At 43.9% G+C, this 17,852-nt stretch overlaps 1 protein-coding gene across 4 annotated transcripts in view; it reads right to left on the bottom strand.

Annotated features, from left to right (window-relative positions):
- Positions 1 to 9,345: 9,345 nt before the first annotated feature.
- The window catches only part of LOC147115559 (transcription factor Dp-2-like), a 215,395-nt gene continuing 206,888 nt past the window's right edge, over positions 9,346 to 17,852 (bottom strand). For all 4 annotated transcript variants that reach the window (XM_085989895.1, XM_085989894.1, XM_085989897.1 and 1 more), the window contains 2 exons: positions 11,973 to 12,072; positions 9,346 to 11,640 (listed from right to left, as the gene is read on the bottom strand). In XM_085989895.1, the coding sequence (XP_085846021.1) occupies positions 11,445 to 11,640; positions 11,973 to 12,072 (296 nt within the window). In that variant the 3' untranslated portion in view covers positions 9,346 to 11,444. The remainder of the gene's footprint in view (positions 11,641 to 11,972; positions 12,073 to 17,852) is intronic.

The raw sequence follows: 17,852 nt of genomic DNA, 5'->3' as shown, positions 1-17,852 counted from the left end.
ACACGCAAAGCTAGCTGAGTTTCACGACTTGAATAAAAATCTGTGTTGTGTTACTGCTAACTTGATCTTTTACTATTTAAAAATGAGTTGGCAGTCGAAGCTCAAGTCAAAGTCTTGTGTAGTGTTATTCTGCTGACTTCCAAAGCCAGCGAGGATCATAAGAAAGCACAGGTTAAAGCTAGTGGATGTAATAAACTGAAGAGGATTCGCTATCCATTCCCTGGGCATGCCACAAATTTACTTAAGATATCCGGGCAAGTGAAAATGTACTCTCTGGGACGCAGGGAGCTCGGGCTCCTCTACAAGAGTAATCTGAAACATGGAAACCAAAAATATCTAGAATTAAAAAAGTAAAGAAACCCCAAAGTATAGCAATGTGTTTTAAGACTTTTAACAATGGGGAGTTTGGTGGAGGGGTTTGGGGAGAACGTTCAAAGAATAGGGTGGAGACAGCTGAAGGCTCTGGCACTAAAGTTGGAGCAACGGGAGGAGAAGAATGCATAGCAGGCCAGTGTCAGTGGACCCAGGAGGGTACATCAGACTGGAGAAGGCTACAGGGATAAGGCTACAAGGCTGTGAATGGCCTTGTAGACAAGGATGAGGATGTTAAATTTGATGCATTAGGGGATCGGGAGCCAATGATCAGCAACCAAGGGGTGGGGGATGAACAAAGCTTGTGCAGGAGGTGGAGTTTTTGAAGTCAGGAGGCCAGCAAAGATAACGTTGAGGAAATCAAGTGTAGAGGTGATAAAGGTATGGATAAGGCTTTGGTCAACAGTGGGAGTAAGGTAGGGTGGATGGAGTCGGTTAATGAATCTTGGAGATGGATAAGATATAGGGTTTGAAACTCAGCTCTGGGTCAAGCGGGAAGGGGAACGGTGGCAAGGATATTCCGTTTTTGGCAGGGGCTGAAAAAAATGGCTTACATCTTCCTGTTCTATTGTGGGAAAATGTGGCTTATTCACAACTATGTCAGCAAGGAGTTGGCCATAAGGTCAAAGAAGGTAGTGGAAAAGTGGAGCTGGGTCTCATCAGCATACATATAGAAGCTGATGCCATGTTACTGATTGATGTTACTGAGGCGCGTATGTAGATGACAAGGGGGCAAAGGACGGATTCTTGGAAAACTCCAGAACTGACCACATGGGAGCTGGAGGAAAAGCCATTCCTGGCGATGCACTGGCTACAGAGGGACAGATAGAAGTGGAACCATGCAAGGGCAGTTCCACTGAGGTGGACCACAGTGGAGAGATGATAGGAGGAGGCTGGCATGAATACTGCAGAGATGTCAATGACGGATAAAGGCCCGTATTTTCCGATCCCTACGGGTGTGTACGAGCTGTGTACACACCCGTAGGGGCCTCACAAGTGCCGGTTTCAGGCATGCAAAGCGCATGCGCTGAAAACCGGTGTAGTGTATGTACCCGTCTACCTTTAAGAGAACTATTGTATGTAACCGTCCACCTTTAAGAGAACTACTTTAGGTGTTGCACTACTTTGTTGGCTTCTGTATACTGTAATACCGACGGTGACCACACCGGTATATAAGTGCTGTGTCAGGATTTATTGGGCAGATTCGCCCTGACCTTCGAATAGTAAAGTCCTGTTTTAAGTTACTCTGGTAATCTGTGTATTAATTAACTAAACAACCCACAGACTTTACAACCGGCACTTCCGATCTGTCCTCTTGACAGATCGCACGCCTGCCCTGGAGAAGGGCCTCTGCAGGCAGAAAGTTCCGCTTTCTGCACAACCTCCGCCCGCTGAAAACCTTTAAAAATCTTATGCCTGGTAAAAGCAGGCGTAAGACCTGCTTTTACCAGCATAAGAGTTTAAAAAAGTAACCCCACTCATTTATAATTTTATAAAATACTTTTAAAAAAGTTTATTTTTAGCCCCATAAAAAACTTTATTTTTTCAAAAAATTAAAATTGTTTAAAATATTTAATTTAATGTAATTTTAACTAAATTTAAAAACGAGATTTAAAAAAAAATTGATTTAATGTTTTAGTGTGTTTTTCGAGTGATCCCCATTCATACTTTTGACAGGTCTAAGCTGAGAGACCTGTCAAAAGTATGAAGGGGGATTCCCTTCCTCCATTGGTTCCCCATGGCCCACGTGATCCCAGGGACGCTTGCGAACTGCCTGCGCCCTTGGGATACCTGGGCCTCTGTGCACACGCGCGCACCAGGAGAGGCCCAGAAGCGGAAATGTCCGGACCTCCGGATCCCTCAGGTAAGGGCGTAGATTTTTTTCCAGATCGGAGGCCTCCGCACGCAGGAAGCCTCCGATCGGAAAATACGGGCCACCGTGTCACAGTTGCAGTTTTTGACTAGGGCAGTCTGGATGCTGTGGGCAGGTCAGAAACTGGGCTGAAGGTATGCAAACAGAGTTGCAGCAGCAGTGAGCACACAGCTGAAAGGCAACAACACATTCAGGTAAAACAAAAGAAAAAGTACTGCAGAAGTTGGAAATCTGAAATAAAAACAGAAAATGCTGGAAACACTCAGCAGGTCAGGCAGCATCTGTGGAGCGAGAAGCGTAGGATTAACATTTAAGGTCAATGATCTTTCGTCAGCATACAAACTTCAACTGTGGCCCAACCAATGTCTTGTACAAATTCAACATTGCTTTCTTGCTTTTATATTCAATATCGCTATGCATAAAAACCAGAACCTCATTTGCCTTTTCTATCTGACTTACTTTTGAAAATCTATTATTTCTGCACCCCTAAGACCTCTGTTCCTCCGTACTTTTAGAACATAAGAAAAGAAGTAGGAGCAGGAGTAGGTCATACGGCCCCTCGGGCCTGCTCCGCCATTCAATAGGATCATGGCTGATCCGAAGCTAGACTCACGTCCACTTCCCTGCCTGCTCCCCATAACCCCTAATTCCCTCATCAGCTAGGAAACTGTCTATCTCCGTTTTAAATTTATTTAATGTCGCAGCTTCCACAGCTCTCTGAGGTAGCAAATTCCACAGATTCACCACCCTCTGAGTGAAGAAGTTTCTCATCTCAGTTTTGAAACGGCAGCCCCTTATTCTAAGATTATGCCCCCTAGTTCTAGTCTCACCCATCAGTGGAAACATCCTCCCCGCATCCACCCGATCAAGCCCCCTCACAATCTTATATGTTTCGATAAGATCGCCTCTCATTCTTCTGAACTCCAATGAGTAGAGGCCCAACCTACTCAACCGTTCCTCATAAGTCAACCCCCTCATCTCCGGAATCAACCGAGTGAACCTTCTCTGAACTGCCTCGAGAGCAAGTATATCTTTTCTTAAATATGGAAACCAAAACTGCACGCAGTATTCCAGGTGTGGCCTCACCAGTACCCTGTATAACTGAAGCAAGAATTCCCTGCTTTTATACTCCATCCCCCTTGCAATAAAAGCCAAGATTCCATTGGCCTTCCTGATCACCTGCTGTACCTGCATACTAACCTGCTGTGTTTCATGCACCAGGACCCCCCAGATCCCTTTGTACTGTAGCACTTTGCAGTTTCTTTCCATTTAGATAATAACTTGCTCTTTGATTTTTTCTGCCAAAGTGCATAACCTCACACTTTCCAACATTATATTCCATCTGCCAAATTTCTGCCCACTCACTTAGCCTGTCTATGTCCTTTTGCAGGTTTTTTATGTCCTCCTCACTCACTGCTTTCCCTCCCATCTTTGTATCGTCGGCAAACTTGGATACGTTGCACTTGGTCCCCTCCTCCAAATCGTTAATATAGATTGTAAAGAGTTGGGGTCCCAGCACTGACCCCTGCGGAACACCACTAGTTACTGATTGCCAACCCGAGAATGAACCATTTATCCCCACTCTCTGTTTTCTGTTAGATAGCCAATCTTCCACCCATGCCAGTATATTACCCCCAATCCCGTGATTTTTTATCTTGTGCAGTAATCTTTTGTGTGGCACCTTGTCAAATGCCTTTTGGAAGTCCAAATACTCCACATCCACTCGTTCCCCTTTATCCACCCTGTTTGTTACGTCCTCAAAGAATTCGAGCAAATTTGTCAAATATGACTTCCGCTTCATAAAACCATGCTGACTCTGTCCGATTAAATTATGCTTCTCCAAATGTCCTGTTACTGCTTCCTTAATAATGGACTCCAACATTTTACCAACCACAGATATTAGGCTAACTGGTCTATAGTTTCCAGCCTTTTGTCTACCTCCCTTTTTAAATAAGGGCGTTACATTAGCAGTTTTCCAATCTGCTGGGACCTTTCCTGAATCCAGGGAGTTTTGGAAAATTACCACCAATGCATCCGCAATCCCTACCGCTACTTCTCTCAAGACCCTAGGATGTAAGCCATCAGGTCCAGGGGATTTATCCGCCTTAAGTCCCAGTATCTTACCGAGTACCATCTCCTTAGTGATTGTAATCGTGTTTAGCTCCTCCCCCCCTATAGCCCCCCGTTTGTCCAGTGTTGGGATATTTTTAATGTCCTCTACTATAAAGACTGATACAAAATATTTGTTCAGCGTATTTGCCATCTCCATGTTCCCCACCACTAGTTTTCCGGTCCCATCCTCTAAGGGACCAACATTCACTTTAGCCACCCTTTTTCTTTTTATATAACTGTAGAAACTCTTGCTATCTGTTTTTATATTTTTTGCTAGTTTACTTTCATAATCTATCTTCCCTTTCTTAATTAATCTTTTAGTTATTCTTTGCTGGCTTTTAAATGCTTCCCAATCTTCTATCCTCCCACTAGATTTGGCTACTTTTAAAGGATATACTTCCTTTCATTATACTTTTTCTCAAAACATACAACTTCTCTACATGGAACTATATTTGCCATCTATTTGCCCACTCCATTAATCTGAGAACATCTTCCTTAATCAATATTTGGCCTGGTAGGTATTGGAAAATGGAACAACTATCCAATTTTGTGTACCAGCTGTCAGCATCAAACAGTTCCAGCACAGGTATTGCATGGCCAGATGCAGAGTAAAGCTCCCTCTATACTGTCCCAACAACATATCTTGATCTCAGCCTCAGAAGACGACTCTTAGCTACAGCAATGTTTTGTTTTTCCTCTCACTCACCTGCCATGTGACCTTGAAATTCTGAATTTGGTTTCAGTCTACATGAAGAAAGTCCTACAAGAGAGGGAGCGGTACTGGACCTAATTCTAGAAGTGTCAGTAGGAGAGCATTTTGGTGACAGTGACCATAATTCGGTGATAATTAAGGTAGTCATGGAAAAGGACAAAGATGGACTGGAAATAAAGGTTCTAAATTGGGGGAAGGCCGATTTTAATATATAAGGCAGGATCTGGCCAAAGTGGACTGGGATCAGCTATTTGTAGGAAAATCCACATCAGAGCAGTGGGAGTCTTTCAGAAAGGAAATAGAGAGAGTACAACTCCAACATGTTCCAGTAAAGGTCACGGGTGGGACCAACAAGCCCAGGGAACCCTGGATGTCAAGGGATATACAAGAATGGATTAGGAAAAAAAGGGAGGCTTTTGGCAGATACAAAGGACTAAAAACAGTGGAAGCCCTAGAGGAGTATAGAAAGTGCAGGGGGGGGTACTTAAAAAAGAAATTAGAAAAGCGAAGAGTGGGTATGAAATAACACTGGCGGGCAAAATAAAGGAAAATCCCAAGGGCAAGAGGATAACCAGGGAAAGAGTAGGGCCCATTAGGGACCAAAGTGGCAATCTGTGTGTAGAGCCAGAAGATGTAGGTGAGGTTTTAAATGAATATTTTGCATCTGTGTTCACTATGGAGAAGGACGATGTAGACATAGAAATCAGGCAGGGGGGTTGTGATATACTTGAACAAATTAGTATTGAGAGGGAGGAGATACTAGCGGTTTTAGCGGGCTTAAAAGTGGATAAATCCCCAGGCCCAGACGAGATGTATCCCAGGCTGCTGTGTGAGGCAAAGGAGGAGATTGCAGGGGCTCCGACACACATTTTCAGAGCCTCTCTGGCCACAGGGGAGGTGCCAGAGGACTGGAGGACTTAATCGAGGATAGTCAGCATGGCTTTATCAGGGGGAGATCATGTCTAACCAATTTGATTGAATTTTGAGAGGGGGTGACTAGGTGTGTGGATGAGGGTAATGCAGTTGATGTAATCTACATGGACTTCAGTAAGGCTTTTGACAAAGTCCCACATGGGAGACTGGTCAAAAAGGTAAGAGCCCATGGGATCCAGGGCAATTTGGCACATTGGATCCAAAGTTGGCTTAGTGGCAGGAGGCAGCGGGTGATGGTCGAAGGTTGTTTTTGTGACGGGAAGCCTGTGTCCAGTGGTGTACCGCAGGGATCGGTGCTGGGTCCTTTGCTGTTTGTAGTGTACATTAATGATTTAGATATGAATGTAGGAGGTATGATCAGTAAGTTCGCAGATGACACGAAAATTGGTGGAGTGGTAAATAGTGAGGAGGGAAGCCTCAGGCTACAGGATGATAGACGGGTTGGTTAGATGGGCAGAACAGTGGCAAATAGAATTTAACCCTGAAAAGTGTGAGGTGATGCATTTTGGGAGGACTAACAAGGCAAGGGAATACACAATGAATGGTAGGACCCTCGGAAGGACAGAGGATCAGAGGGACCTTGGTGTGCATGTACATAGATCCCTGAAGGCAGCAGGACAGGTAGATAGGTGGTTAAAAAGGCATATGGGATACTTATATTATATGCCTCGGCTAATGAAGGCAAGAGCAGGGAGGTTATGATGGAGCTGTACAAAATGCTAGTTAGGCCACAGCTGGAATACTGTGTGCAGTTCTGGTCGCCACACTAAAGGAAGGATATGATTGCATTGGAGAGGGTGCAGAGGAGATTCACCAGGATGTTACCTGGGCTGGAGCGCTTCAGCTATGAAGAGAGACTGGACAAGCTGGGGTTGTTTTCTTTAGAGCAGAGAAGGCTGAGGGGTGACCTGATTGAGGTGTACAAAATTATGAGGGGCATAGATAGGGTAGATAGAAAGGAACTTTTCCCCTTAGTAGAGGGGTCAATAACCAGGGGGCATAGTTTCAAGGTAAGGGACAGGAGGTTTAGAGGGGATTTGAGGAAAAAACGTTTTCACCCAGAGGGTGGTTGGAATCTGGAACTCACTGCCTGAAAGGGTGGTAGAGGCAGGAACCCTCAACATTCAAGAAGCATTTAAATGAGCACTTGAAACGCCATAGCATACAAGGCTACGGACCAAGTGCTGCAAAATGGGATTAGAATAGACGGCCTGATGGCTGGCGCGGACACGATGGGCCAAAGGGCCTCTTTCTGTGCTGTATAACTTTATGTCTCTATGAATTGTGACCCGTTCATGCCCATCAGAACCTGACTGTGCAAGTTATAACAGAAACAACACACCCACTTATAGGCAATAGCATGTGACATGGTACCCAAGAGGGAAAAAAGTTACAAGCGCACAGGTGGAGAATAATGCAAAATGAAACTGACATCCAAAAATATTGGTCTTAAATTACCTCTTCAAAATACCCTTTCTGCCCTTTTCCTTTGGCCATTTTACTGGTCTAATGTAGTAAACCTGTCATACATTGTGAAACTCACTAGGAATTACAGAGCTCATAGTTGCAGCAACAGACAAATGAGTCTACTACAGTTATTAGGGATGCCTATGACAATGAAATAGATTGTCCAATGGATATGTTACACTAAGTGCTTCATTATTGCTGAGCTGTGTAGGGGTAGCAGAACATTTAAATGAGCACTCATCAAATAACAGACCGATCTGGAATCATAAAACAGACTGAATCATGTCACGCAGCATCCTATCAATTTTACTACTTTTACATGCCTGTAAAGATCTATTTCACGTCACTTCAACATTCCACCTCAACACCCAGACCGAGCTCTGAAAGTCTCCTTTTGCGGCGCAGAGGTAAACCATGCCAAAACCCCCTCCTATTTAGGAGTCACGCACGATCGCACCCTGTCGCATAGACAGCATCTCCAGAACCTTGGGATAAACTACAGAGTATGGTCAACCTGATGCAGAAACTTGCCAGATCCACACGGGGAGCAGATGTTGCAACCCTCGTCCTGGTGTACTCTACAGCGGAGTACTGCTCTCCGGCATGGCTATCAAGTCCGTATGTCAACTCCGTTGAGGTCCAGCTGAACTCTACTATGAGAATTAGCTCCGGTACGCTTTTAACGACACCAACACCCTGGCTGCCCATGCTTGCAAACATCGCACCACCACACCTACGCCACGAATATGCAGTCTCCAGAGGATACAACTGCTACACCAGCAAAGACATGCCGAACCAGACAGACTTGACCAACCTACCTGTCTCAAATCTAGAAGGCCATTTTGGACCGTCGTCGAAGTCCTTGAGCGATCTCCCCTCAGCCTTGATGATCGATGGGACAAATGCTTGGAAGAACTGCGACATACCAAATGGATTCCTTAGAGGACCCCACAGTACAATCTGAAGGATCAAACCTTCCTCGCAAACAGTGGACAACCATCAACCGCCTCAGAACTGGTCATGTTGGATGCTGCCACCTTCTCCATAGATGGAAGATTAAAGCATCCCCATCATGCGACTGTGGAGCTCCTGATCAGATCCTGGAGCACATCATTGAGCACTGCCCTCAGAGAAAATTCGCAGGCAGCCTACAAGATATCCACGCTGTTACACTGGAAGCTTTGGCCTGGATATCTGACTTAGATATTGATATTTAATTTGTTTTTGCTATTACCGTACGAAAGAAGATGTCAAGAAATTTTGCACATCACACTGAAAACTGCAATTCATTTCAAACTTCGAACAAACTCCAAAATAATAGATCTTATTTCAGAATATGGGGGTGGGGGGAGATTTCCCTTGTGCACTAGGTGTATCAAAATTCTACACCTATTTGAAAGAACTTACAGATTTTCTGTGGCATCACTTAATCTGAGCCAAGGGGAGGAGGAAAGTGTGGCAAAGGTGGGGGGGGGGGGTGGGGGAAAGAGAGAATGAGAAGGGGGGGAGGGGAGAGTGGGAGGAGGGGGGAGAGTGGGAGGAGGGGGAAGGGGAATGTTACAAATAAAGGAGATGTCATGGCGATTCAATGACAACCCCCGGCCATCAGATTTGCTCTTCCCTTCTGTAAGGTTAAGCTGCAATCTCTGCCTGATCCAGCTCAGCTGGGAGCAAAGCAAAGGGAGACTGCACCTGCATCCTCTCAGACCATGCCGCTACACCAGATGCTGTAACACCAACCCGACTGTTGTTCATTATAAGTTTATTTGTAAACAGAGTAGAACATTACTTGTTCACGTGAAAGCAATTTTCAACATAATTTCTCAACATGCAGAAGCTTTACACGTTTGAAGAAGTTCAGTCAGTCCCCACATGATTGTCTTTAAATTATTTTATTCCATGTTCTACAATACAAATTTTTTTTTAAGTTCATTGTGGAAATATTCTGCCCTGATAACACAGGAAGCAGGTAGCTGCACCATCACCAAAGGCCATGCAGGTATGATCATCAGCACATTCAACAATGATGCCCTTGTTTAAAACCATACCAAAAGGTATACCTTAACAGCCCACTTGCAGCACAACAGAAGAATGTTATATATATATATATATATATTTATTTATTTATATATATATATATCACACACATACACAGTGAACATATTTCTACAAAGTGGATATAAAACTTGAATGAAAAATTAATAACATGGCTAATTATTTACAAAAACACAATGGGGGGTGAAATTGGTCTTGGACGATAGCCCCAAACGGACGATAACAAATTGGCAGCTCGTCACACACCCCGCCTGATTTGAAGACAATAGAGAAGAAAATTGGGGTGTAAAGCGGGCTGCCCGTTCGCTATCGCCCGTTTTGCACTGCTGCCCATGACCAATTTCACCCCCAATGAGTTCTTAAAGGTTTACATCCGCAGATGGACAGACTTTGAAAGGAGAGGTTGGTGTGTAAAAGCATGGTCATAAATTATTGAATTTCAGTTACTCTTCTGTCTGTCGCTCTACACATAGCTTACATTTTTATCTGATATTACCCCTTTATAAAAGAATGGAGTTAGGGGTTGACCAAAAACAGTAAAAAATTATATCAGGAAATACAATGGAAAGGGAAATAGATGACAGCATTTGCCAAGATTTATAAAAAAAAGTCAATGTACAAAAGTTGAAAATCAGAACAGAAGTGATTTTTCTTTTTAAATATAATTTTTCTCCTTTCCCCTCCTCTCCTGAAAATGTTGTCTCCTTGCCCAGCCACAGTTCCACGGGCCCCGAGTCACTCCCTGGTACCTCAACCAGGTGATCATTATTCACACGCGACCTTTGATAACTGAGTGTTGGTGGACTATTTTGACTATGGGGACACATGACTTCTAGGCTGATCCTGCCCTCGCCCGACCTCCAAACAAGGACGCTCGAGTGGAAAGTGCTGCACAGCGATCGAGACCAGGAACCCTGGCCAATCCACTCTCTAATCCAGGCTGGCTGAAGGTGAACTGCAGCCTAAGATTAGCTAATTCTGGGGATCAAACCTGGCACCGTCCTAATCTGTATGGATAAACTACTCACCAGATAAGTTCACAGTGCCACTGGAGGAGCGCAAGTGTTACATTATTTTGCCGATCTTTTTTTTGTATGAAATAAGTGGCTTGATCAGCAGATTGGACTCATTCTCCTCAGTCTCTGGAAGGATGTCATTGTTCAGGAATGTTACATTTGATTTGTTGCTCAACAGTCAAAAAAAATCATTCACACAGGTGAATTTAAGACTACAAAATGAATATTACTCATTACATTTTTAGAAAGAAAAATTCTTTCTAAATAAATGTCGTATATTAGCTTCCATCAACATCAGAGCTAGGTATTTCTTTGGAACTCCCTTGCTTTAGAACTGGGTAAACCCATGATTTTAGATAGGAAGTATATGTTATTGGTTCTAGATATTTCCTAGCCAGGTATCCAAAACCTCAATGGACTCCGATCGCGACTACTCTCACCATGTAAAATTGTAAAGTATCCAAAACAATCTGTTTTACTGCAACTTACCCTAAATCCAAAAGTCACTCATACAAGCACAAGATACATTTATAACACCAACACTGAAACAACCAGGTTGTCTACCTCACAGGCTTCCAAAACATAGGAGGAGTAGAGGGGGAGAGTGGAAGCAAAAACAAACCAGAACAAAAAAAAAATAGCAGCTATTAAAACTGTGCCAGCCAATCAGCTTTGGATCATTTTTTTTTTATTAACTGGATCTGATAATGTGTAGCAACAGGCTAGAAGCTGCATCACAGGATTCTGTACATTCACACAGAATTGCTGTTTATTTCTCTCCCCCTCAGCTTTCAGTCTGCAAGGGTCAGTCACAAAGATGACAAGAGTAGATGGTGAAACATAGTACAGTACAGCTTAATAAAATGCACACGTGAGCAGCTCGAGAAGTATGCCAGCACTCTCATTACTCTCCTTCAACAGGGGAGGAGCAGTCATCTTCATCATCGTCATCATCTTCATCATCATCATTAAATGAGCATGGCGTCTCACCTCGTGATTCATAGTGTGATGTAACGCTGCTTGAGTGGCGACTCTCCGCAGCATGAAGCTGTCCAGTTGCTAAGGCAACTTCTACATCCAATGATAATCCGGTGTTTATACTGTTGGTTAGAAATGAGAAACTAAACACTCATACAGCACACCAATAATAAACTTCAATAATGTGCCAGTTTTACACCGGGGCGACAAGTTAAATGCTTTCTTTGGTTGTATATTTGGTAGCATTTCAACAATGTACACTCAAAAGAGATTGTAATAAGGACAAATGACTCATAACTGCTGACTGCCAAGAGTACAGAAAGACTTGTAGAAATTAGAATGGGGGGTGCGACAGGTAAGCCAGAAATTTCCCATAGTCTAATAAGTGCCCCCAATTAACTTTGCATTTGAACACTTATAAGTTAAACTGTGAATAAATTGGAAGTCATTTTACCTTGATTGAGAAATAGAGCCAGTTGCTGATAAAGCTGAGGCAGTCTGCATTAGATCTGAAGGCACTTCCCTGTTTGCCCAGGATGATCCTTCGGCCATTTCTATCAGAAAAAGAAGTCACAATTCTAAATCAAGGAATATGCAGTACATGCCGCATAAACTAGTGCATCAATGCCTACACTGCAAAATCAGCACAAGAGTAATGAATGCAAGCTCTGTGGTTGGCAGGCTTCATTTCATTCCACCATGGTATGCTGGTGAAAGGAAAATACTTGCATTTATATAGCGCCTTTCATGGCTTCTGGACATCCCAAAGCACTTCACAGCCAACGTAGCATTTTTGAAGTGTAGTCAGTATTGTAATGTAAGCTGAATATAACAGCCAATTTGCACACAGCCAGATCCCATAAACAGCAATGAGATGAATTACCAGATAATCTACTTTTATTAGTGTTGGGTGAGGGCTAATTTTTTTAAATGATTGATTCTTGGGATGTGGGCGTTGCTGGCAAAGCAAACGTTTATTGCCTATCCCTAGTTGCACTTGAGGAGATGGTGGTGAGCTTTCTTCTTGAACCACTGCAGTCTGCGTGGTGAAGGTACTCTGGCAATGCTGTTAGGTAGGAAATTCCAGCATTTTAACCCAATGACGATGAAGGAACGGCGATATATGTCCAAGTCAGGATGGTGTGTGACTTGGAGGTGAACTTGAAGGTGATGGTATTCCCATGCACCTGCTAACCTTATCCTTCCAAGTGATGGAGATCACAGGTTTGGGAGGTGCTACCGAAGAAAAATGTTAGCCAGGACACAAGAACCACCCCTCTAACCTTCTTCAAATAATGCCATGGGATCTTTTACATCCACCTGAGCAGGCAGAAGGGGGTATATGTTTATGTCTCATCTGAAAGACGGCACCTCAGACAATGCAACACTCCTTCTGTACTGCACTGGGATTTGGAGGGCTGTGGAGGCTCAGTCGTTCGAGTATATTCAAAGCAGAGATTGATAGATTTTTGGATATTAAGGGAATCAATGGATATGGGGGATAGTGCAGGAAAGTAGAAGATCAGCCATGATCTTATTGAATGGCGGAGCAGGCTCGAGGGGCCAAATGACCTACTCCTGCTCCTATTTCTTATGTTCTTATGTACTCTGCCAGTTTAGTGTGGCACAAAGCTGAAATTGCTTTGAACGGATGCTAAACTTGTAGGGTAACTGCATCTCAAGATATTTTAGTTTTCACAAGTTAATTTCTTTTTCTTTTTAAAAAAAACCATAACATAAAACAAAGCAATTCTAAGCCCTCAGCCAATGTCATTCTAGAACCTATCAATAGGAGACACACAAGAACAATCGGAGTTTACTTCTTGTTCTCTAATATTCCCTCCCTTCCTTTTCAAAAGCTCCAAGCCTTCATTTGGCACCTCCCCGGGGCTCCGCTGAGATCTGGGACTCACTGGGTGGGGAAGTGTGAGCAAGACTATGAGGGGAATTTTAACCCAAAAAAACAGGTGGGTTTGGATCGTGGAGGTAGTTACATTGTTAAAAATGGGATTCCCGACCTGAACCCACCTCCAACCCCCCCACTTCCGATTTTAACGGAGGTGGGGGGGGGGGAGGCAACCAACCTGCTCCCAGGAGGTGGAACATCATCAATTTAAATATTATAAGGTTGAAAGACTCTTTTTTAACCACCATTCTGTTTTTAACTGCATGTGGACGGGTTTCACACAATTTGTGAAACCCAGCAGTTATAGCAAGAGGGGAATGCTGGATCCAGGAGGGAAGTGTCTTTATACCTGCCTCCTGGTTCTAGGGTCCCTGCCTAACCCACCCCCCCACGATCAGAGACCCCCTCATTAGGCCGCCGATCGCCTTCTCAGACCAACCCCCCCACCACGATCTTCCGGTGGCTGGCCCTGATCTTCCTTCCCCACCATCAGCATGGTGGGCGGCCTCGATGTGATGTTGTCTTCCCTCCCTCCCCCCACGATGGTCCTCCGGTCGGCCTTGATCTTCCTCCCCCAACTCCTTGATGGCCGTGATTATCTTCCCTCTTCCCTCCCTCTCCCAGGTCCCTCGAGGACCGCGATCTTCTTCCCTTCAAAGGGATATTGACAGATTAAGTGAATGGGCAAAACTGTGGAAAATGGGTTTCAATGTAAGCAAATGTGAGGTCATCCACTTTGGACCTAAAAACAATAGAAGGAGGTACTTTCTAAATGGTGAAAGGCTAAAAACAGTGGAGGTCCAGGTATATAGATCATTAAAATGTCATGTTCAAGTACAGAAAATAATCAAAAAGGCTAATGGAATGCTGGCCTTTATATCTAGAGGACTAGAATACAAGGGGGTAGAAGTTATGCTGCAGCTGTACAAAACCCTAGTTAGACCACACCTGGAGCACTGTGAGCAGCTCCGGGCACCACACCTTAGGAAGGATATATTGGCCTTGGAGGGAGTGCAGTGTAGGTTTACCAGAATGATACCCGAATTTCAAGGGTTATGTTAAGAGGAGAGATTACACAAATTACGGTTGTATTTCCCAGAATTTAGAAGGTTATGGGGTGATCTGATCGAAGTTTTCAGGACATTAAAGGGGAACAGATAGGGTAGATAGAGAGAAACTATTTCCGCTGGTTGGGGATTCTAGGACTGGGGGCAGAGTCTAAAAATTAGAGCCAGACCTTTCAGGAGTGAAATTAGGAAATACTTCTACACACAAGGGTGGTAGAAGTTTGGAACTCTCTTCTACAAATGGCAATTGTTGCTAGATCAATTGTTAATTTTTAATTGGAGATAGATAGCTTTTTGTTAACCAAAGGTATTAAGGGATATGGGCCAAAGGCCTAATGGAGTTAGATCATAGATCAGCCATGATCTCATTGAATGGCGAAACAGGCTCGAGGGGCTCAATGGCCTACTCCTGTTCCTATGTTCCCTCCCCCACGACCCCCAACGAGGCCGGCACCGACCCGCACACAATCCCACCCTCCCTCTTCTGTGCGGCCTAGTGCCGCAGGCCTACCCGCCCGCAGCCAGCCAGCCTCTCAATCTGGCTGGCTGCGGGTGGTAAACCGAGGCTTCAGATGCAAAGTCGACAGGGCCTGCGGGAAACCAGTTCTCCTGGCTTTCCCGCCCGCATCGGAACCCCCCGCCCCCAACCTGCCTTCCCCATGAAAATCCAGTCCTACATCTCCGACCACTCAGTAACAGTGCACCCTGTACTACAACTGGAAACATCCAAAGATGGCCCCGAGATGTGCCACACTAGGTACGTATATCCACTATGCGACTGAGTCCAATTTTCCACATACTAAGTTTTCATTTGGGCTGGGCAGTTAGACGAGGTGCAGAGTGAGAGAAGTGAACTCTGGCTGCTGTTGCCACCTGGCAGCTGATTAGAGTGGCACTGCTGGAAGTCTGGGTGTAACACACCTGTTCCGCATCTCTCTCCTTTAGGAAATAGTACTTATTGAGGGAGGGAGGGACTGCCAAAAGAAACATCGGTCGCATCGTAGCAGGCAGGTGCAAACTGGACTTTGGTAGAAACAGCACTCTGACTGTAATTTACACACATTTTAGTTTCTAAAATATCTTACGGGGTAGTTAATCTCTTTCTCTAATAATTGTGGCATTCTAAGAATGTAGATCTGTTTTAAAAACTGCATGTGTCAACTGCAATTGAGGGCTATACAACTGAGAGTTGGAGAAGGGACAGAGTTTGTGGTACAATGCACAAAGAAAAGGATAAAGCAATTGTGGCACACATTCAGGGCACTTTTGCAAATGTGGGCATGATGCAATGCATAATTTTTGAGACACTGAACTGGTTACCTGCTCCCAGGGCCCTGCCAATGCAACTTGGCACTTACTTTAATGATCATATAGACATAAATAGCTACAGGAAAGACTGCGCCAGCCAATAAACGTTAATGCTGTGCCAATGCCCTTAGAGTGTGATTCTCTTCATTCATCACACCACTACCACAACCAGTGACAGACTCGACACCACCAGTCCTCCCCCTTAATGTTTAAGAGCTCAAGATGCTCTCGCCAGACAGAACATAAAGCTTGGAGAGATAAAATTATTTTAAAGAATAAAATTGTACCCCGCTGTTTTTATAGTTGACGTAGACATGGCATGACAATTTCACAAGCCAATTATTATGGTTTACTGAAATCCTAATGACAACCCTCTGACAGTGTAAAAGTGCATGAGAAGTCGGCAGGGGATGATTCACCCTCTGATTTCACTCACATCCTATGGAGAACAATCTAGCCTCAATCCAACAACTTCCAACAAGTGCCCTCGGATTGGGGGGATCATGGGCTCACTGAAACACTATGACTCATTTAAAAAAATAAAACCATCAAACAAGGTGAAGCCTTTCCAGCAATTCTGTGTATACTGTAACCTGAGTTTTACAGTATCAGTGGACAACATTGAACACTATTTTCACCTAAGTAATGCTTCAGCTGGGAATTGGCATTTCAGTCCAAAGGCATAACAGGTATACATACAGTCTACTCCTGATTATTCAATATTTTTTAGCACAAAAAATGACTGAATAATCTAATAATTTGAATTAAGAAACATAACTTGTGAAATACACCACCAACAGTAAATATGGCTAGTCGGGGGTAAGTCCTATAGACCAGGAATGCCTTTTAAAAAAAATTAACATTATTGTTCCCCAACATGGGGAAAGGCCCGTACCTCATCATATTTGCAAATGGTTTGACTTCTGAACAACTAGGTTCTGCTAAACCTTTATAAATCACTGGTTAGGTCTCAGTTAGAGTACTGTATCCAATTCTGGGCACCATACTTTAGGAAGGATGTCAAGGCCTTGGAGCAGGTGGAGAGGAGATTTACCAGAATGGTACCAGGGTTGAGGGACTAAAGTTATATGGAGAGACTAGCAAAGCTGGGATTGTTCTCCTTAGAGCAGAGAAGTTTATGGGGGAGATTTAATAGAGGTAATTGGCAAAAGAACCAGAGGGACTATGAGGAGAATATTTTTAATGCAGCGAGTTGTGATGATCTGAAACACATTGCCTGAAAGGGTAGTGTAAGAACAATGTTCCATCTAAGGTGCGCGGCCATGCAGTAATCATAAAGGTCCCGCGCAGACCGCTTACTGGCTTCTACATTGTAAATACCGCGCAGGTGCAGAAATTTAAAGGGACCATGCATTAAAAGAAACAGGCCGCGCAGAACAAAACTCGGCTCACAGGGAACGTTGTGCAAGAAGATTCAACAGTAACGTTCAAAAGGGAACTGGATATATACTTGAAGGGAAAAATCTGCAGGGCTACGGGAAAAGAGCAGGGGGGGGGGGGTGGGGTGGAATTGAGATTAATCAGACAACTCTGTCAAAGAGCCGGCACAGGCATGATAGGCTGAATGGTCTCCTTCGGTACTGCAAGATTCTATGATAACTATGTTTCTTCTATAACGGCTGATGCATGATCCTGCGCATGAGCAATTGAATTACTTTGGTGATGCTGCCATGCTCTCAATCCACACCACAAAGTAAACGGGATGAATTCAGAACACTAGCCTTTCACACATTTTGGAACAGAGTTCCACTGGAAATGGCTCTGCAATATTAAGTACACTCTTGATCGTTTTACATTTGTAGAAGTTAACACCCTGTTTACATCATAACAGAACTTGCTCAATTTTTTGTGAACTGTTCCAAATCCTAATTAACCTACAAGTCATGGTAACAAAATGCATAAGGGCTTCCTAGAATATTAGTGCTGGATCTAACATGCCCATAGACTCACCCTGAAACATTTGTTCTTTTATGTGGTTATGCTGGTTTTCTCACAGGTCTATTAAAACAGCTTCAATGAATTTTTCCTACAA

The sequence above is a fragment of the Somniosus microcephalus genome, chromosome 6 (genome assembly GCF_052327205.1).
Source record: "Somniosus microcephalus isolate GS21.2 chromosome 6, FLI_Smic_1.0, whole genome shotgun sequence".
Taxonomy (NCBI): Eukaryota; Metazoa; Chordata; class Chondrichthyes; order Squaliformes; family Somniosidae; genus Somniosus; species Somniosus microcephalus.
This window is presented reverse-complemented; position numbering and strand designations above follow the sequence as displayed.